Source organism: Somniosus microcephalus, chromosome 1, assembly GCF_052327205.1.
Source record: "Somniosus microcephalus isolate GS21.2 chromosome 1, FLI_Smic_1.0, whole genome shotgun sequence".
Lineage (NCBI taxonomy): Eukaryota > Metazoa > Chordata > Chondrichthyes > Squaliformes > Somniosidae > Somniosus > Somniosus microcephalus.
Genome location: NC_140987.1, coordinates 381247695 through 381270162, shown reverse-complemented (window position 1 = coordinate 381270162; position 22468 = coordinate 381247695). Strand labels below are relative to the sequence as shown.

Sequence of the window (22468 nt, the reverse complement as noted above, 5' to 3'; positions counted from 1 at the left end):
TTCAATATACAATACATATGGGGGGAGAAATTGGGTGAGTAGCGCCACCTGTTAGTGCCTAAAGAGGCAGGCAGTGGCTGTAGCGCCACTGGCTGCGCCTCCCTCCATATTCAGGAGGGGCACTAATGGTGGCGTTAGCCTGTTGCGCTGTGCCGCCACCGATGACGTCATCGGTGTGCGCAGCACCCCATTCGTGCCCCGTTCGCGATATTTGGTAGCGAATGGCGCAGTTGCGCCGTTCGCTACCCGCACCTGGTTCACAGGGCCTTACTGTGCCGGCAGTGGCGCAAGTTAAGGTGGAGGTGCGGGGCGGCTGCTTTTTCGGCGGCCGCCTGCCAGCACCTCCGTCCCCGGCCTCCTAACCACCCCCCTGCGGCATTGCCGGCTGTTTCCCGAGAGCCTGGCACTTCTCCTTGGTGCCGGGCTCATTTGCCGGCACTCACGAGCGGGGATCGCGCTGTTGCAGGCACCTCCCCCTTAACAGTGGGAGGAAGGCCTGCAGTACCGCAGCGTGCCGTGCCGCAGCGTGTGGCGCTGCGGCACGTTGTGCTGCGATAATCAGTTTCAGCGCCCTAAGAGGGACGCGGAGCGCCTCGAGCCTCGCCCCGTGTCCCTCGAGGGGCACTGAAACTGAATTTCTGGCGATCGGTATTACTCCGATCGCTGCGCTAAATCCTGCGCTCAGGCGACTTTTGCGCCACTTTGACGCCCCAACCCAATTTCTAGGCCATGTTGTTTTATCCAGTAGCTGTGTAACAGGGTGCAGCTGGAGACAACTACCAAGGATTGATGTGTCCTCAATTTGACCCTTTGCTTGATGACAGCATAGAAACACTTCGAGACATTACTGGAACACCAAAGGGTAAGACAGCGATTTCTCATAGCCTAAAGCAAGCCCAGAAACTCTCATTTAGTAACTGGTGGATAACTGCATTTGACCTTTGCCTGGTAACAAGAGTTTCAGGAAAATTACACTATGTGAAAAAGCCACAAATTAATGGGTGAAGTTTTGCTGTTCTCTGTGCATGTTTTGGACTGATACAGAATGTTGAGGAGTAGTTGTAATAGCTGTTGTGTTCTTGATGTAAAAGCTTAAGCACCAGCAAGTCCTTATTGTGCTACTCTGAGCATAATTTTGTGTAGGATTAAGAACCCAAATTTACTTTACAGATTTTGTAGGCTTTAGACTGCATAAAATTGATAATTTTTTTAACGAGCTAATTGGTCTGGGTTATTCTGGGCGATATCTAGTCCAGGAGATAATTATTTTTTCAATAGCCTAATGATGTGCAGATCAGTTGGGATTTTATTCATCCGTATAGCTTTCATCTACCCAGATAGCCACGTATCTAACTGTATCTATTATCTTCATAAATCAGGGAATCTGTCAACATATCTCAGTCTATACTTTAATCTGCCACTGTTGCTGTATCTTAATTTACATCTACACACGCATCGAGAATTTAACCAAAAGGTGAATTGTAATCTAGACCTTTACTTACCTTTAAATAATTTTTCTCCAGCTGCTTTTCCTTCCAACTTTTGCTTCTTACACCCCCCCTCCTGAAGGTTAGGACATATGATAGGGTGCAGCACCACAGGTACTGGCAGCTCACCCCGATACCTCATTCAAGTAACCATTCTTCACAGGTGAGTGCGGTGTCAGTGGGGAAGTATCCTGTCCTCATTTGGCATCCGCACATGTACACTCTGAGCAGGAGTCACTGGCGGCTAATTGGGAGCAGGAATGGTGGCCAATCTGTTTTCTCCTTGTTACCTGGTATTACTGAGGCTAACTGTAGTTACCCCATCACTGCCCCAGCTGAAATCAGTTAACCCAGATGAAACCTTTCTGGTTTGTATGATTTATTTCAAATTGTGGATTCATCTACTGAGCTACTGGAGTAGCTCACCTCTCAAGCTCAACCTGCAGCTATCCCTAAGAACATTTTACATCCTCCTCCACTTCAATCGCAATCTACATCTTTAATTGCAATCACAGTCTTCACACTCATCTATCTTTTGGGATCTTTATCTATGCAAATTAGTGTTGATATTCTTTGGGCCAACAAATTTTATCTGTATACTTGACCATTTCACTAGGAATAATATTCTACATATGTCCTGACCAATACTTAGCCCTCAACCAACGCCACTAAAGAAGATGATCTTGTCATTATCATATTGCTGTTTGTGGGAGCTTGCTGTGCGCAAACTGGCTGCCGTACTCCCTACATTGCAACAGAGACTACACGTCAGAAAGGTACTACATTGGCTGTAAAGCGTTTTGGGAACGTCCTGAAGATGTGAAAGGCGCTATGTAAATACGATTCTTTCTTTTAAACTGTTTGCTCACAGTGCTGTGTTTCATTGTCTTAATGATGGCAAGACGAAATATAATTTTCTTCTAATAAATTATATGTTACAAGTACTGCAATTTTCTTTTGCTCAAATAGCTCGCATATTTTTGTTGTACGCACCTGGTTTGCAATGAAAAAAAGTCATGTTAAAATACTTACACACTTTCATCAGGTGAGAGGCTGCCACTGAAGAAAGAACAGTTTTTACTTTCCATTTCAGCAAGCCTGCGAAGGAGGAAATAACACATCATTTTACTCAATAAATGGTTATACATTAAAAAAAAACCATATTGGTGTCAGGAAATAGAAATCACCTTTACCTGGCTCAGATCTTAGCAATCACATTTCTGAACCAATATGCTCTTGACTCAAAAAACCCACTCAGGACCATTTAAGCTCCTACTTAAAGAAATAATGTATTGTGCTCAGCCATCATGATCTTAACGATTATAAAAAGGGAGCTATCTATCCACTTAATGGTGTATTTCAGTCTCCCCTTTGTTGTAATACATTAGGTTTTAATACTAGTAGATAAAGGGAACTGATATCTTATTCCTTAATGTTAAGTCACGAGCTTCCCCTCTATGACAATGTGAATGCAAAGTGATGCTCACTAACCTTATAACTGGAAAGTTACCTCATGGTCAGCCATTAAGAAACTGCTATGTAAAATATCTGCTTCCTGGCTGCCTACAATCAGAAATTTGAGACCAAAAAATGTGGCCCAAATATAGGCCAATAAGTAGATAGCCAGGTCCCTTTATAGCATTTAGGATCATGATCATTAGTTGTATACCCTTCCTCTTTAATACCACTACCATACATAGAAACATAGAAACATAGAAGATAGGAGCAGGAGTAGGCCATTCGGCCCTTCGAGCCTGCTCCGCCATTCAATGAGATCATGGCTGATCATTCAAATTCAGTACCCTGTCCCTGCCTTCTCCCCATATCCCTTGATCCCTTTAGCCTTAAGAAATATATCCAACTCTTTCTTGAATATATTTAATGAACTGGCCTCCACCGCCCTCTGTGGCAGAGAATTCCACAGGTTCACCACTCTCTGGGTGAAGAAACTCCTCCTTATTTCAGTCCTAAATGGCTTACCCCTTATCCTTAGACTATGACCCCTGGTTCTGGACTCCCCGGCCATCAGAAACATCCTTCCTGCATCTAGTCTGTCCAGGCCTGACAGAATTTTATAGGTTTCGATGAGATCCCCTCTCAATCTTCTAAACTCCAGTGAGTATAAGCCCAATCGACACAATCTCTCCTCATATGTCATTCCTGCCATCCCAGGTATCAGCCTGGTGAATCTTCGCTGCACTCCTTCCATGGCAAGAACGTCCTTCCTCAGGTAAGGCGACCAAAACTGCACACAATACTCAAGGTGCGGTCTCACCAAGGCCCTGTACAACTGTAGCAAGACATCCTTGTTCCTGTACTCGAACCCTCTTGCTACGAAGGCCAACATACCATTTGCCTTCTTAACCGCCTGCTGCACCTGCATGCTTACCTTCAGCGACTGGTGCACAAGAACACCCAGGTCTCTTTGCACTTCCCCTTCTCCCAATCTATTGCCATTCAAATAATAATCTGCCTTCCTGTTTTTGCCACCAAAGTGGATAACCTCACATTTATCCACATCATAGTGTATTTGCCATGTTTCTGCCCAATCACCCAACCTGTCCAAATCGTACTGGAGTTTCACGACATCCTCCTCACAGCTTACCCTCCCACCCAGCTTTGTGTCGTCTGCAAATTTGGAGATATTACATCCAATTCCCTCGTCCAGATCATTAATATATATTGTGAACAGCTGGGGTCCTAGGGCCGATCCTTGCGGTACCCCACTAGTCACTGCCTGCCACTCGGAAAAAGACCCGTTTATTCCAACTCTTTGCTTTCTGGAGGAACCAGCTTCCACAGGAGCCATTAAAATGGACGTCTGTCTCCCTCTGCTGCGGGGCCACACAAACCTTACCGCACTCACCATAAAAAGCCCGGAGTAGAGTTTCCGCTTTGGGTGCAATCGGCAATCCGAGTGCAAATTGTGCTTGAAATTGTGCTGGTTTTCCGAAGTGAAGTTATGGTTCAAGTTTCTGCTTAATCTCATTTGCATAATCACAATCGTAAAATCTTCCATGAACCAGTGCAACCGGGCAGTGTTATAGGATTTAATTGTTTATTTTTTCCCATTGGCATTAAACAATATTCCTTGACGTATTTAAGAACGGTAACCTCGTTCAATTTTATTAATACAGCTGAAAATGGGTTTAATCACAAAAAATAAGAGTGCCTAGTCCAACACCTATGATTAACCTGATTTTAAATAACTGAAATAAAAAACAGAAAATGCTGGAAATACTCAGCAGGTCAGGCAGCATCTGTGGAGAGAGAAAGAGAGTTAGCGTTTCAGGTCGAGATGCTGCCTGACCTGCTGAGTACTTCCAGCATTTTCTGTTTTTACTTCAGATTTACATCATCCGCAGTATTTTGCTTTATAAATAACTGAAAATGACTTCAAAGAACTACACAGAACCATTTACTAGTTTCATTGGTGTACACTAGTCAGCTTCTTAGTAATTTAAATATTTTTTAATATTTGAAAACTTTGAAAAGGTGCCTGCTAGTGCCTTTGCACCTAAAAAGAAAGCTTAATTTGAAGAGCCTCCTTGAGGGGCCGCAAACGGGCGCAATTGGCAGAAACTCGGCATGGTGATGAATTCAATCTGGGGGCGTGGCCAGTTTTGTGGGCAGGGCGATATTTTTAAACCAGCTTAAAAGTTCGCGGAGACTCGATTTCCGCTGGACGTAACTTGCGCTTGAAATTCTTTGATCTTTTATGCTGGTTTGGCCAATTGCGTAACACTGCGGAAACTCTACATGCTAAACCTTCCTAAGATAAATTAATTAGTTATCTGCTCCCAATTCCCAAGAGATAAGTGTTCCTGGAACAAAACTAGTCTCTGACTCCGCAGTTAATTTGAATTCTGGTTTGGTACAAATCTTTGTCATTTGGAATCTGAAATTTTGATTTTAAAAACTTTTTTAAAAAAAAGGACACAATCTATCATTGTTCTCACTTAAACTAAACAGAAATACATTCTGATGCTCAAAGTAATGGAATTCAGAATGATAAGGATTTAAAATGGCCGAGGTGCCGACCGCTCTGTGGTTTATTAATGAAGCCCATCATCAACGTGATGCAATGGGAGGTTTTCTGTGGGTAATAATCCCTCTTTATTCTCCCCTTTCCCCAATCTACCATCCAGTACAAGCAGATTACACATTCCCAGGTTTCCAACAAAATGCCATTCTGAAACTGGCCATCAGAAATCACACAAGAGACACTCAAGGATAAATTCCCTCTCTACTCACTGGGAAATGCCTAGCTTCTTCTCTGCTGTTTTCTTACAGTGTGAAAACAGAGGATGGGAAGTCATCAGTGTCGGAGGAGGTGGGGGGGATGGATCTCAAGACTCCTTTGTTACGTGTGTTTATCCTGTGACGCACTATGCCATTATGCTTCCTGGGAGTTGTGCTTTCTGGCCCTACCATATCCAATCTTGGGATATCCAAGCTATTAGTGAGTGCAGAGCTGAAAGCCGTTCCTAAGTGGACTCCTTTTCAATGTTGATAAGCTGAAGGGTAGCAGTGGCTGTCAATCAGTGCGATCCCCTCGTCCCAGGACCAATCAGTAATTAGAACCTTGCAGTAGGTCCTTCCCACTTTAGCTCAAGAAAGAGAGGGAAAAATTGGAAGACTTGTGGAATTGCAGGTCTAAAGTCAAATTACTCTTGGTGGGAACACAAGATGAAATTTTACACTAAAAGTTGTGAATTGGCAAAAAACTCAGGTCAATAATGCCAGTTACTGTCAGTGGAAGAGTTATACCTATTCAAATTCACCAAATGTTGAGTTCCCACCGTGCCGATAATGAAGAATTCTGTCACAGTTCCCACCAACCTACCTGCTGGCATAGTGCTCAATCCTGGAGTGTGTATCTGCATGTGGCAACATTGGGGATGAGACAGGTCTGAAACATAAAATAGATATTAAGGACACATATCTATATGTATAATTACATACACACAAATTTGAGTCTGTCGTAGATATCTTTTCAGGTTCAATGGCATTAGTTTCTGTGCCCAATATCTACTTACTATGATATCGTAACTCAGGGGATGAAGCATTGCCTCCCCCTTGATATACAAACTGAAAATTGTGTATTCTGCAGGTGCACTCCCATGTGCTTCTCAATTCTTTTTGGAGGCGGATTGAGTTAACACAAATCGTTGAGCTGCTTATTGGGGTGAATGTGCAAAGCAACAGTTATGATCAGATTCACTTAGTTCAATTGATGCAATATATCTTCACATCATGATACAAAATAAAGAATTCACCACACTTCCCCCACATCAGTGGGTCATCTTACATGACTCAAAACAGAAGGGCCTAGAAATTCAGTATCGCCATGTTTGGGGCGCTACAGCCGAGCATTCGCAAAATTTAGCGCCCGGTGCAACTTAGCGCCACCTTCGCCGAAATTGAGTTGCATCGCCCCAAGAGGTTGATGCTGTGCTAAAGCAGGCGGTGCACGACTATCATAAGGTGCTAAGCCGGCGAGCCGAGGCGCTACCACCGAGGGCGGGCGCAGCGCAGGTGCGGCGAGTTATCGATTGCAGGCAGACACGCTGGCGCCGGTCAGCTCTTAAAGGGGGAGGGTTGATTTGGTTTGCAGCCACGCCCTGCACACTGGAGCCCTGATTCTAGGCCTGGACAGACCTGCTTTGACAACGTTACGCCCACGACCATGGAGAAGGCCAGGAAGCGAGCGCAGCGCTTCAGTGAGGGTGCCCTGAAGGTTCTGGTTGTCGCAGTGGAGCGCAGGTGACCTATCCTCTTTCCTGACAGTGGCAGGAGGCCGCTGCCCAGCGAATATAGAAAAGCTTCGAGGGAGGTGGCACACAGTGACCTCCAGCAGCATGGTCCCTAGGACACCAACGCAATGCAGGAAGAAGTTCAATGACCTCACTTGGGTTGTCAGGGTGAGTACCCTTTCCAGTATCCTCTTCATCCCTGCATGTGCACCTCACTTTATGGCCAAAGGGTCCTGAAAGCCCCAGTGCCCAGCCCTCATCCAACACCTATGGGACTCTCATGAAAATCACATGCACATTCACCACTTGACACACTGTCAGGGCTATTCGACCATGGGAGGCAGTGCAGGCAAGATCAGGGCTTGACACTGTCAGGGCTATTCCACCATGGGAGGTAGTGCAGGCGAGATCAGGGCTTGACATTGTCAGAGCTATTCCACCATGGGAGGCAGTGCAGGCAACATCAGGGCTTGACACTGTCAGGGCTATTCCACCATGGGAGGCAGTGCAGGCAAGATCAGGGCTTGACACTGTCAGGGCTATTCCACCATGGGAGGCAGTGCAGGCAAGATCAGGGCTTGACACTGTCAGGGCTATTCCACCATGGGAGGCAGTGCAGGCAAGATCAGGGCTTGACACTGTCAGGGCTATTCCACCATGGGAGGCAGTGCAGGCAACCTCAGGGCTTCATAATGTACTCAGAGCCCGCCTCTCTCTTGCAGGGCAAGCTGGCCCACAATAGGAGGCAGCAGCAACGGACCGGGGGAGGCCGTCCTGAGCTTAAAGACTTCAGCGACCTGGAGCAGCGAGTAGAGCGGATTACGGCAGGCCGCCTGATTGGCCCTGTCGTCACTGGAGATGCCGACCCCGTTCTGGACAGCAATGGTAAGGTCATCACCTTTTTGACCTCTCTCTTTCCACTTGTGCCTCACACCAGCATCCTTTGCCACTCTCGAACCAATGCAGTGCATAGCAGCACTCATGCCTCCCTCGCTGCTGCCCGGTCCCTCCCTGCTTTCAGAGGCTGAATCGCCAGGTGAGGAGGCGGGCCGTCAAGCTGGCACTGTGAGTGAATCAGAAGGCGAGGAGGAGGAAGAGGAAGCTGGACCATCAGTGCCACCCTCAGCCGAGGCAGCCCATGGCCATGATGGGGACACGTCTTCCCTGGAGGGGAGCAGGGAGGAAGGGTCTGAGGAGGGTGAAGCTCCGGGGCCCAGCGGGCTGCAACAACGCAGGAGGGGTAGGGAAGCTCGGCGGCTTCTCCCCGGTGGGTGAGTGTGGCCTCCAGTCCTGCTACAGTGAGCGCAGAGGAGGTGCGGCTCCTTGGTGAAATGAGCGCCCAGGCTGAGCGCAGGCACATTGAGCTCATGGCTGCAGTGGCAAGGATGCCTGACTCCATAGAGTCACTGGCAAGGAGTGTGCAGGAATTCGGGGCAGCACAGGCCAGGAGTCAGCAGGACGTCGCTGCATCACAGGCCAGGAGTCAGCAGGACGTTGCTGCATCACATGCGGCTTCCAGCCAAGTGCTTAGTCGTGCCATGCAGTCACTGGCTGGTCTGATGCAGACACAGATCAGGGCCACACGAGCACTAACTGCTGCCACCTCGCTGGATCGGCCAGGAATCGCCGGGGCCCTCGCCGCGCCGCAGCAGCCCAGCAGCCTGTTCTTCAGCAGATTGCTGCGCATGCTTCAGTGCTGCCCCGTGCGAGTGCCAGTGTCTCATCCGACCAGGGAGTGCCTGTGCTCTGTCAGGTCCAACACTGTCACTCCTCCACTGCAGCTGCCACCGCCCGTAGGACAGACTGCTGCCGCCCAAGCAGAGTTGGAGTAGTCAGCAGCCGGGCCCTCCAGGCCCAGAGCTGGTCCAGGCCGTCCCCCAAGGGCATCTGCCGACTCACTATCTGACCCTCAGCAGCCTTCCCCCAGCCTTGCTGCAGCCACTGGGGTCCCATTGCGGAGGAGCTGCAGGGCAGGAAGGGGCCAATCTCGCAAGCGAGGCAGATCACCCTCGCAGGCGAAAAAGTAGGAGGTGTGGCAAAATGTTGTGTTTGTTTTTCTGAAGGCCGAGGATGTTGTGTTTTTTCTTTGAAGGCCACGGATGTTGTGCTTTTTTCTCGGAAGGCCGAGGATGTTGTGTTTGTTTTTTATGAAGGCCGAGGATCATGGGCATTTTTGTTTAACTGTTTTGTTCATTGTCTCCAGGTTGTGAGAGTCAGTTATGTGTCTGACTGTTTTTTGGGGGGTTTCTCTGTAATTGTTTGTCATGCGGGAAGGGCACAGAGTTTGTTAAATAAAAAATTGTCTTTATTCAGATTGTGCATGTTTGCACTTTGAACTATTTGTTGCCTTGACCGCCTCAGGGTTTGCGGAGCGGCTCCATTCATGTTCTTTCAATGGCACAAGCCATTCCCTGAGGGGGGGCCTAGAACCGACTTGCAATAAGCTGCTGACGGACGGGCCCTTGCACTTTGTGCCTCCCTCCCGTCTTGGTGGTCCTCCTCCTCCTCTGGTGGTCCTCCAATGTCTGCTGGCAGTGGCTGAGTCCTGAGGATAGCCAGGTTGTGCAGCATGCAGCACACTACAACAAAATGGGAGACGGGCTCCCCCGGAATGGTCCAGACAGCGGAACCGTTGCTTCAGCATGCCGATTGTGTGCTCAATGATGTTCCTGGTCGCTTGATGGCTGTCATTGTATCATTCTTCAGCAGGGGTGCTGGTCGCATGGAGCGGGGTCATCAGCCAGGTGCACAAAGGATAGCCCTTGTCCCCGAGAAGCCAGCCTCCTGGGTGAGCCGGGGCTTCGAAAATGTCTGCCACAGAAGTCTGGCGCAGGATGAAGGCATCGTGGCTGCTGCCTGGAAAGCGGGCATTGACAGCTAGTATGAGCTGCCTGTGGTCACACACCAACTGCACGTTCAGCGAATGGTACCCCTTCCGGTTGCGGTAATCCTCGGCATTCTATAAAGGCGCCCGCAAAGCCACATGCGTGCTGTCAATAGCACCCTGGACCATGGGGAAGCCCGCTATTCTTGCAAATCCCATTGCACGCTCTTGCTGCTTGTCCAGGGTCATGGGGAAGGAAATGTACTGACGTCTCCTTCTGAAGAGGGCATTCGTGACCTGGTGGATGCAGCAATGCACCGCGAACTGGGAGACATTGGCAATGTCCCCAGTAGCGGATTGGAAGGAGCAGGTGGCATAGAAGTTGAGAGCCACTGTCACCTTCACTGCCACCGACAGAGACGTCCTGCTCCTCAGCTGAGGCTGCAGATCTCTCTGAAGCAGGTGGCAGATCTCAGTGACCACCTCCCTTCTGAATCGAAGCCTGCGAATGCACTGCTGCTCAGACATGTTGAGGTAGGAGAAGTGCTGGCAGTATACCCTGGGAGGGTAAGGCCTCCTGTGCCGACGCCTGTTGGCCCTCCTCCGTCTGGCCATGATTGGCACTTTCTCTCGGCGTCTCTGAGCCCTTTCAATGCAATGCAGAAATCCAACGTTTCCACCCATTGCAGCCCCCATTATATGTGGCCACTCAAGGCTATGGCACTGAAAAATCAATGCAACTGCAAAGCTCTGGGCTGAAGCCAGGAGTACCTGAGTGAGCGTTGAGTCAAAGCAGAAAGCTCTCTCCCTTTGTCTCTTTCTAAATCTCTCTCTCTCTCACAGAAGGAGTGGAACAAAATGGCTGCCACAAAGAATGCAGGAAGAGTCCCCTTTGAATAGCGCCCCCCCAGCCCCACAGCGACTGGGAACCGTTCCACTCAACCAGTCGCTGCGAGCGCCAGGCGGAAAGAAGGGGGGCGCCACTGAAGTTCCGGTTCGGGGCGCACCAAGGGCGTTGCACCATGAAATGACATCAGGATCTGTGCGCGCAGCTGAGCGGGCGTTGCGGTATTGCGCCGCCGCTAAGTCTTCACTCAAGTTTGCGAGAGGCGCAGATCGCGCCGCGCCCATGCTCTAGCCGCTTCGCGCCCCACTTATCGCCCTCTTAAGGCTCTAGTGGCTGGCGCTACCAACTGAATTTCTAGGCCAAGGTCTTCTAACGTTCCTTAACGTTTCTAAGTCCTTGACCTCTGCAAAGGCCCTTACAACATTCCCTTTAACAAACATGATGGCCCTTGCAGCCTTCTTGTCTCCAAATCCTGCTTTTCTGCAACCATGTGTCTCTCTTCTTAACTCCCTCTTCACCAACAGAGATCAATGGGATTTGGTTACCTACATCCTTGACTTCCCAACAGCAATGTGCTCCAAAAATAGCAGCCGACCAGGAATCTAGCTTTAGTAATGAGTAATACCTGGTATACATTACAAAGGTAAAAATAAAATACTCCAACTTCTTTCCCTGTTTAGAAACCTCTACAGATGAGGAAGGACCCACATCTGGTGCCGACTTAGCTGATTTTAGCCAGTAGGGCAGTCAGGATTCTACATTTGGCTTCAGCATCCCAGGGTCTAGGGCGGATAAAATATATGCCTACACATGAAGGGTGGCCAGTTAGAGGTCTGCTAATAGGTGTGGAACTGCACACAACAGTGTACTAGCATTTTCAGGGGAGGAGGAAAGAAAAATTAAAAAATGACTGGTAAAGGTAGAAAGTAACAACTGTATATAGTGTTTCAAAGAAAATTACTCGCCATGATAAGAAGAAATAAATAATTTAAAAGCTTTAATTCAAGGTGAAGCCAAAAATGATAGCGAGAAAATTTTGGCCTGGAATTTGTGGTCGGGATGACGGCGAACTTGCAGCGATTGCCGTCATTCCTCCTTTGAAACTGACGCACGCGGTAATCCTAAAGCTGCGGTCTGTCAATGACGGCTCAGAAACAGGCTGCGCTGCCCCACCCCCCAAAACAGCCGGCAATCAGTGTAATCAGCCAAATCATTGACCCGGAATCAATCAGTGTAATCAGCCAAAGGGATTAGGTGTAACTGGGGTTTTGACAGCGTTATTACTGCTAAACAAAGGTTAAGGGCCTGGAAAAATAATTTTGTGCAGTGTGAAATTTGTCCATTTTAATAAAAACTAAAATTTCCAAAAAATGAAAAAACGTTTTTTTTTAAAGTTTGGCCATCTTTATTTCAAGTTTGCCTTTTATCCCCATGTGGGAGCCCCAATCTTTTTTTTGCTCTCTCTAACTATTTAAAAAAGTTAGAATTGTAAGAGCGGACTCACTTCCTTGTTCGCTGTCTGTGAGAACAGGGATTGCGAGATCCTCGTGCGAAGCGTACGTCGGGGCCAGCAGCGGACGCCTTTGCTTTGCTGCTGACCGCAAATTCCGGGGCCATTGTGTATTTGGGTTTGACTTACGTGTCAATGCTGTCTCCCTCCATCACTGATTGGACAGGTAAGTACCCTCGCTGTGGATGTTTACTGAAGTACTGTTTTGTTCTGAACTTGTTTTTCAATGTCTTGGCAAAGTCCCGCACATTTTCTCCTGATGTTGTCTGGGAGAAAAGCAAACAGATTTAGGTGCCAGTTGAGGTAATCAAGTAGAACACATCTTTCACCTATGGGATTTAGACTTGAATCAAGGTGAATGTCTGTTCACACTGCTGGCCGTAAGAGTTTGGAGCAAAATTAGTTTGAAGCAACCTCAATACAGTTCCCCTTAGCACAACCATACAGTACAAAACTGCTCTCAGCTTAACGCTGGTCTAGAAAACAGAAGAACTGTGGTATGTGTTGGTACTCTAGAATGATTGGAGGACATGGCTTTTCATGTGTGATTCTTAGATTTCAGCTGTGCTATCAGGAAGTGGTGCTGGGGAGGCCTGGCATTTGCACACGCAGGAATGGCGGAAAAGAAATCATGGCGTCATCCTGGACCTGCTGTCATGCACCTTCTTGTAGTCAATACAACTGTTTTAGCAGAGGCTTGGACCAGGTTGCCTGGCTGCCTTCTTGGCTGAAATAGTCTGTAGTGAAAAGAGATCCAGAAAACAAAAAGGGTGAGACAGTATACATAAAAATTCGATCTTGGTAAGGAGGCACAATAATCTGCTGCTTATAGCACTAGATTCTGGTCGTGATTTTAAGCCCAGAGTTCTCTGTCACCTGAAACTGTTGTTACATAGAAACATAGAAGATAGGAGCAGGAGTAGGCCATTCGGCCCCTCGAGCCTGCTCCGCCATTCAATGCGATCATGGCTGATCATCCAAATTCAGTACCCTGTCCCTGCTTTCTCCCCATATCCCTTGATCACTTTAGCCTTAAGAAATATATCCAACTCCTTCTTGAATATATTTAATGAATTGGCCTCTACTGCCTTCTGTGGTAGAGAATTCCACAGGTTCACCACTCTCTGGGTGAAGAAATTCCTCCTCATTTCTGTCCTAAATGGCTTACCCCTTATCCTTAGACTGTGACCCCTGGTTCTGGACTCCCCGACCATCGGAAACATCCTTCCTGCATCTAGTCTGTCCAGTCCTGTCAGAATTTTATAAGTTTCAATGAGATCCCCTCTCATTCTTCTAAACTCCAGCGAGTATAAGCCCAATCGACCCAATCTCTCCTCATACGTCATTCCTGGCATCCCAGGTATCAGCCTGGTGAATCTTCGCTGAACTCCCTCCATGGCAAGAACATTTCTTGTTACTATTTCTTTCAGTCTGGTCACTGCTTCAAAAGCCACTTAATAGTGTGAATCAGTACATTAGAGGAATTTCAACTTGGGAAACAGAAACTTGACATCATTTAGCTAAGATCTAATCAAGCACAGAATTGTATTGGTCATGGTGTTGCACCGCCTACGGCAATAACACTTGGAAATGCACAGTGCTGCACGGTGGAACAGTGCTCTTTGTGAGTTTGTATATAATGATATATGTTACTTACAGGGGCACAGTACTCCATGATAGGATAGTGCAGTTTGTGACCCTTGCTTGCCCTTCCTGTCAAGAAACATGTTTGGCAGATGTCAACATTAAACTGCTTCAAACTGCGGTACCTGAAGCAGAAAAGATAGAGTTTAGAGACAATGAGAAATAGAAATTAAACACGAAACATGAAACAAATGAAAAAGAATTCTGCAGCAGCAGCAACTAAAAAAATATATACACAGAGATATCTTGTTGACAAAAATGTTAAGCTGATGTGAAAATGTTAAGCTGATGTGAAAATGTTAAGCTGGCATTAATAGACAGATCTGATTGCTCGCCAATGTCAATAAGCCACCAATACATGTGCAAGACTGCCAGTCCAGTGCCAGTGTGAGCAGTGACAATAAACATAGTGCCAATGTATATATCAACTTACAAGAGCCCAGTGCCAAAGCAGGCAGCAAGCAACAGGCAAGAATACCAGCTCAGTGCGAATGCAGCCAATGACTGCCTTGACATGTTATCTCCTTACTTTTCTTTCCTAGGTTTTGATATGGTGTAGCCACTCCCCCCACCCACCCCCCCGCCCACTGAGGGCAACATCATAAAAAGGTACAATTGGATAAAGAGGATATTTAGGTCACAATAGTGGTGTCTCCATTAAGAGATATCAAGTGGGTCAGTTTCTGACCTTCATCAGTATATATTTAACAAGAAATAATACCCAACATAATGTTCACTCAGTTTGTGGAAAATGAATTAGGAACATTGGAATAGGAGTAGGGCATTGAGCCCCTCAAGTTCATCCCGTCATTCAATGAGATCATGGCTGATCTGCGATCTAACTCCATATACCCGCATTTGACCCATATCCCTTAATACCTTTGGTTAACAGAAATCTATCAATCTCAGATTTAAAATGAACAATTGTTCTAGCATCAATTGCCGTTTGCGGAAGAGAGTTCCAAACTTCTACCACCCTTTGTGTGTAGAAGTGTTTCCTAATTTCACTTCTGAAAGTCTGGCTCTAAATTTTAGACTATGCCCCCAGTCCTAGAATCCCCAACCAGCAGAAATAGTTTCTCTCTATCTACCCTATCTGTTCTGCTTAATATCTTGAAAACTTTGACTACAACCCTAATGTGTGTTATGCGCTGTATTTGAAGCTCCCCTTCCACTGCTCTTCTTGAAGCCCTGCTCCCACATTTTCTTTGTGAAATTCTGCTTTCCGGTTAATTGACAAACCCATGCGACTCCCCATCTTCCCATGCACCTTCCCACGGACTCTCCAATGCGGTGGGAAGTAGAGTGACAAAAACTGTTGGAGGCAAAATAAGGAGGAAGAGAACAAGAGAAGGTAATAAGTAGAGTAAGAGAAAAAAAAGTGAGGGAGAAAAGAGACAAAGTGGAAGAAGAGAGAGACGAGAGAGAAAGAGAGAGAGAAAGAGAGCCAAGTTTGGAGAAGGGAGAGATGGAAGTGAGAAACAAAAGTTTTCACTTGTGGGTGAGACCAAATTTAGGGGCCATAAATATAAGATAGTTCCTAATAAATCCATTCGCAAATTCAGAAAAAACTTCTTTACTCAGAGAGTGGTTAGAATGTGGAGCTCGCTACCACAAGGAGTGGTTGGTGCAAATAACATTGATATATTTAAGGGGAAGCTAGGTAAACACATGACGGCGAAAGGAATAGAAGGATATACTGATAAGGTGAGAGGAAGAGGAGTGGGAGGAGGCTCGTGTGGAGCATTAACACCGATGTAGACCAGTTGGGCCGAGCGGCCTGTTTCTGTGCTGTACATTCTATGTAATTTTATGCATGTAAAAGTTGAGAAGAGATACAAAAGGCAGACAGCAAGAAGCAGAAGTAGAGAAACAAAATTGTAACAGAAAGAGAAACACAAGATCGAGAGTGAGAGAAACGAGTGAATGCATAGAGTGAGCACAAAACCAGTGAAGGAGGAGAGAGAGAGAAACAGGAGTGAAAGATTTACTACTACCAGTATCTTTAGCTTGAAGCCAACAGTTTTTTGGTGGTACCAAGCCTATCTTCTTCTTAGGCAGTCCCTCGGAACTGAGGGCCAAGCCTATAAAGGTTTGAGAACCACCAAAACAGATCGTTTTGCTCAAATTATCAAGAATAACAATTGGTGTGAATGAATGGAAAAAAGACATGTGGGCTGGGCATTATGTGCACGTGGCATTGGGTGGACAGGCCAATTATCATTTTGTTGGTAGTTGTGCCTATGCTTTCTCCCAATCAGTTTAGCCTAGACTCAAACCCGGATGTTAAATGTTGAGAGAACAGTATCATAAGTCATTGCACCACTCACTTCTCTTCACCATATCCACAGGGTTTAACACAACCAGGGTAAAGTGGAGAAGCAGAATATAATACATTTTTGCTTAACTGAATGGATTAATGAAAACATGGGTAAATGTAAAGATAATTGGTTGTATTTACCTACCTAAAGCCTTTGATTGGGCATTGCTTGCAGATGTGACATTTGGCTTGGTGTTTTGCAGCTTCCGCAGTTACTAAACGATGCAGGACAGGCAGCCAGACCATCGACTGGGGCTCCAATCTCATCCACTCCAGGAAGTGTGTGGCCTCAATTACTGGTTTCTCACTAACCTGAAGACAGTACAGTAAAGGACGTGCTACAGACATTGCGTTAAATGCAACCTTCAAGTCCAGACTGTGTACATACTCTCCAGCCTAGATTTTCTGATATGTATTACTCTGGTGCCAGGTTTAACCCATTGGTTAATTGCGGTATTAAAATAATGCTGATCAGAAACTCTAGTCTTCAGTGTCACTGGAAGGGTTGTGCTTTGTTCAACATGCTAAGAGATGACTACAGACGTAACAGTAAAAATTTCTGGCTGCAAGATTTTACCCAATATAGAAAATGTAACAATGAAAAATGCTATAGCACCATGGAAAATATGTTGTTGAGGAGGGATGGAAGAGAAACTTGAGTGCAGGAATGCAATGGTAGTGGGAGAGTCAAAAGGATTTTGTATTCCAGGTGTTAGGGTAAATGAGGCAGGTCTAGAAGTATTGGGGAGCAGCTGGAAGTCACAGTTTATGCCAGAATCAATGAAGTAGGGAAGAAGGTAGCTTCTGCAAAAAGAGCTCTGTAAATTAGGAATTAGATTAAGAAGAAAGATTACTATCCCCTCAGGTTGGCAGCCCAACCAACATGACCATCAGGATACCTCCCCACCATCTCCAACCCCAAAGCCAAGGGCCAAATAAGCTGCCTTGGCCCCCTGGCCTGCTTTGACCCCAGTGCAATCAGCCTGATGTGGTGATACATTCCTCCGGCAAGCATCATACTGTCAGGATGTGCAGTGACTTCATATGTGAATGGACACTCGTAAAAGGTGTGTGACTGTACACTTAAATATACAATGGCTTCATAATATATCTATGTGGATGTATCCTTAATCATACAATGGCTTCATAAAATATATATGAATGTGCACCTGTATTTATAATGGCTTCAGAAAAAAATATGTATGATGGACATCTATAATAGCTTCATAAATTGCAAATGTACATCCGAAGAACCCAACAAAAGAAGGAAGACCTCAAAAATAACATTCTCAGGATTACTAGCAGTGCCATACACTAGCCAGTACAGGAACAGCTGAATTAGAGGGGTAAGTGTATGGCTGAAGATGTGGGTGTGGATTTTACATGAGTGTCAAGGTAAAACTTTTGTCTGCCCTCTAGACCCCACCATAACCCCCCACTCAGTTTCCTGGATTGGTAGTCATTAAATCTGCAAGGCAGGCTCCTGGCGGGATCCCTGCCAGCAATAAGGAGCCAGCTAATGCCCCCTGAGGATTATTCCGGCAGGATTAGTCTGTCTGTGGCACCTGAAGAGGCAGGACAAGCTAAAGGGGCAGCTTTTAGGACTGAGGCCCAATGGGGGAGAGAGGTGCCTACTACAAGGCCCTATCATCCAGAAGGGGTAACAGGGGGCCTTCTGTACTGCTCGAAGGATTACCACCATCCCCCTGCTGGTAGACCTTGGGGGCATTGGTGACATGGGTGGACGACAGGAAAATGGAGTGACTTGCTGGACCCTGCTTCCCTACTGTCATTTACATGTGGTAGGTAGGGAAAGGGTGTCTGCAAGTATAGCAGAGGAAAATCCAGGCCATAGTGCAGGGGGGTAGGGCTCAGACTCCTGCGGCAGACGGACCAGTTCTAGGGTAGGAGTCAATTGCACCAACAGGGTGGCCTACACCTGAAAAATGCTGAGATATCCTAACAGAGAGGGCAATGAGGGCTGTGGGGGAGAATTTAAATTAATATAGCAGGGGAAGCAAGAGAATAGAATAGGCCTCTGGAATGGAAGATAAGCTTGAGGTGTTTAGGGAATAAGGAGGTAGAAGTTTTCAAAGAGGTTAAACAGGACTAGATAGTAAAAAAGAAAAAAATGGTACGGGAAAGCAATAAAAGGAAAAATTGCTGAAACAAAATATATGGATATAAATGCACAGAGTACGAGAAAAAAGTGGGGAACTAGAAACATTGATTAAAATAGAAAGCCTCATTAAAATAGAAAGCCTTAAAAAGAGGTCTCAAAGACCTGCTTGTGATTACACTGCTGATCTATCTCAGCATGATCATGGACCTAGATGTCTTGCATGGGAGCCAGGAATAGCCTATCTGTATTCTAACTGTAGAGGACTCTATGCTTGCTGCAGCTTCTGCCTAGAGAAGGGTGGCAAATTCACACCCAAGTGCTTCCTGTGCTTCCATGACAGTTGAGACCCCAGTTTGCCCACTAGCCTGTGTGAGTATGAACTAATGCACTTCAGTGGCGTCTCTGAATCTCTCATTCCTGGATGTTTGCACTCGTGTCTCCAAGCATGCTCAAGCTGGTAATTATCCTGCTGTGGAGCATGAACCCACAATGCCCGGGCAACATCACTAAGAGCATCCCTGCGAGATGCTGCTACCATGATGTGAAATCGTGACAATGCGGAGCTGTGAAACATGCGGGCTGGAATTTTCTGGGGTGGTAACGGGCGCGATCGCTGGCGGGTCGGGTGGGAAAGTTGTTATTTTTAACAGCGGGTCAGAAAACTGCTGTCATCTTGCTCCCATGCGCCTTTCCCCCAGGCGTGTCTGTCATCACAAACCCGACCCGATAATTAAACAATTATTAGCTTGTTGTCAGACCCTTAAGAGTGTTTTTAACCCTACCTTTTAAATTTAACTGGATGCCTACGGGGACCACGCTGCTCGGGAAGTACGTCTGTAAACCTGAGGCAAGAGTTGAGTGGCCATTGCTCCAGCTGATTCGTTGACAGGATGAAATGTACTATAAAAGCTCCCACCTGTCAGCTGATCACTTTCCTCAGGCAGAAGCTGTTTCTCACTGCATTTGCAACACAGATTGAGCTTTCTGCAGGCTGCAAGTCTTTCAAGCAAAGTTTCCATCCAGTGTCACTGCATTGCAAGAACCTCTCTCACCATTAACAGATTGCTTCTGTCATCCCTACTTCACCACCTGCCTTTTATACTGTCTCACCTTGGTCCTCAGAGTCTGACCACGATCAGCCCAACACCAGCAGCACCAGGCACACCAGCAGCACCAACAACACCAAATTTCTCCGCAATCACCTGATGCTGCACAGGACACAGAGCATCAGCACCTGACCACATTGCTGCCAGGAGGCCAGGGATGGCCTCATCATGGCCAGATTTAGTTAACTTTATGCTGTATACCCATATGGCTGCTACATGATGCGCCAGGTTGGCACCACCCCACACCAACACCATAAAGGATCCCTACAATGACCAAGCCATTCCTTTCACACTCATCACCATTGCAGGGGGTACCGTTATGTCTCACCATTCACTGCAAATCACTAAGCCACTTCCAAAGGTGCACACAAATCTCTCCAAGACTGGAAAGTGTTGAAAATGTTTGTCACCACATTAACAAAAACTTTACATAAACATTGGATAAAACACCCAAGTGGCTACCGTTGTGTGTAGTTAATTGGTATGATTGCACTAGGATGAGGGTGAGTGTGAGGGGTGGCGAGTGAGATAGGGATCACAGAAACACAGAAACCCCACAGTACAGATAGAGGCCATTTCGGCCCACCGAGCCTGCACCGACACATATCCCACCCGATCCCCGTAACCCCTACACCAACGCATATCCCACCCTATCCCCGTAACCCCACGTATTTAATCCCCCTAACACTAAGGGTCAATTTATCATAGCCAATCAATCTAACCCGCACATCTTTGGACTGTGGGAGGAAACCGGAGGAAACCCACGCAAACACGGGGAGAATGTGATAATGTAGATAGAGAGAGAGGGATGGGTGGAGGTGCAAGGTAAGTTGGTGTGAGTAAGGATGTGCAGGAGTAGGGTAAGGAAGGCAGAGTGGTGGGGATGTGATGAGAGGCACAGCAGGATGAGGTTGAGTGTGGCTTTGTACTAACGTTTCCTGACCTAATGAGATCATTGAAACATTTGCGGCACTGCACCCAGGTCCTCCTGACCACATCCCTGCTTGTGACGTCCTCCGCAATCTGCAACCAGGCTGTCTTGGTCTCCTGGGGAGATCTCTTCCGCCCATTGGAAGGGAAAAGGATCTCCCTGCGTGCTCTGACTCCCTCCATAGCATAGGAGCAAGGATAAATAAAGATAAAACAGAAGAATTTGTCCATGAACTGGAGGCAGGGTTACTCCGGGACATAAACAAAGCCAGTGAGGTACAAACATTCCCACAATATTTCCTTGTCCCACAGTTCTCAGGTTATCCCAGCTCTCCCCCCACACCCCTCCTCCATGGAAAAAGCTCACAACTAACTTACAAACCGGAAGCAGCTCCTGACACTGGGCTCCACGTTGCTTCCTCCAAATGCTGCCACCTCGCCCAGCTGGCGCGGGATCTGAATGGCTTCGTGTAGGAGAAGACTGAGGTGGCGCTGATCACACAGGCTTGTTGAGCCGCTCACTTGCTTGTACAAGTCTACGGAGGGAAATATATTAGGTTGGTTAAATAGGTGAAGCAACTAACTTCAAAAAATCACTATATGCTGGCTTCCTCCAGAACAGCACTGCCTAGCGTGTATGGAGCCAAGGAACTTGGATTTATATAGCGCCTTTCATGACCACAGGATGTCCCAAAGCACTTTACAGTCAATTAAATACTATTGATGAGTAGTCTCTGTTGTAAGTACGGAAGCTGTAGGTACTCTTACTTGATCATTAATAAAGGGTGTGATTCCATCTTGTGTGAATTCATTTGAACTGTCTTTCATGGTGAACCCCCCCACCCCCACCCCCACCACTTTTTGCAGAGTGCACATTCATTGTAATTTTAGCCTTTTATTCCAGTTTGCCATCTCATTTGTGTTGGGATACTGGGTGATGGAGCTAGTAATGGCTCGACGGCCGAAATGCTTCTTAGTGCATTCAATCTTTCTTCTTTGAGGAGTGATTTTTATGAATTGTTGAACCCATAAAGTGAGTGGCGCCTGTGTAAGGGCATGGAACACTTGTCCACATTTTCCACTCAGTATCAGCATTAAGTACTTTCAAAGTCAGGTACAGCATGGATTAGATACAGAAAATGTTCCCTCTGTACTTTCCCATTAAACATTCCTAGGTGAAGTGTAGCAAGGATTAGGTTCAGAGTTAAATTCCCTCTACTCTGCCTTATCAATGCTCACAGGTAAGTAACAGCATAGTTTAGATGTAGAGAAAGCTCCCTCTGCATGCCTTATTAAGCACTCAAACCTAGGATGTCCCTTTGGTTAGATGCAGGGTAAAGCTCCCATTCAACCCCAATCATTCAACCCCAATCATTCAACCCCAATATGCGTCTTGACTTCAGAAGAAAACTCCCTACTGCATCAGTGTGACATTGCATTTCTAACGTCAACCAAGTTGCCACCTCTCTTTCTGGCACAGTATATTTGAAGGCAATTAGCGCTAAAACAAACTTTTGCTGACTTGTTAGGAGCAGTGTCGACTATCCCAAACACAATTGATGAAAGACCTTTATATCTGACAAGTGAGAAGGAATTTTGATTCCATCAGTCTGGAATTGCCTCCCTTCCCTCGGAGAAAATAACAATTACTGAGATGATATTGATATTATTAATATTTTTAATTGTTTGCTCCTTTTTCACACCACTCTCTAATTAAAATGCCCAAAGTTGACCTGTTCCTAGCCCTCTCCCAAAGCTGCTCTGTAACCAGCCTCTAAACAAGGCCTGTGTTTTCTATGTTTCCTGCATCTGATCTGTGATAATGGTCTTTCCTTCTTGACTACAGGGCCAGAATCTAGAAATCAGCCCTAGGGAGATCCTGATGTGAGTTGGCTCCATCACCCCAGGAAGTCTAACAGTGG

The 22468-nt window shown here is 46.6% G+C and overlaps 1 protein-coding gene across 1 annotated transcript in view; it reads right to left on the bottom strand.

Moving 5' to 3' along the window:
* Window positions 1-2515: 2515 nt before the first annotated feature.
* LOC147125025 (dystrophin-related protein 2-like) overlaps window positions 2516-22468 on the bottom strand; it is an 81059-nt gene continuing 61106 nt past the window's right edge. The window contains exons 12-17 of the mRNA XM_085990627.1: window positions 20925-21082; window positions 16534-16700; window positions 14082-14193; window positions 12554-12690; window positions 6334-6432; window positions 2516-2585 (exon numbers count right to left, since the gene is read on the bottom strand). Of these exons, the coding sequence (XP_085846753.1) occupies window positions 2516-2585; window positions 6334-6432; window positions 12554-12690; window positions 14082-14193; window positions 16534-16700; window positions 20925-21082 (743 nt within the window). The remainder of the gene's footprint in view (window positions 2586-6333; window positions 6433-12553; window positions 12691-14081; window positions 14194-16533; window positions 16701-20924; window positions 21083-22468) is intronic.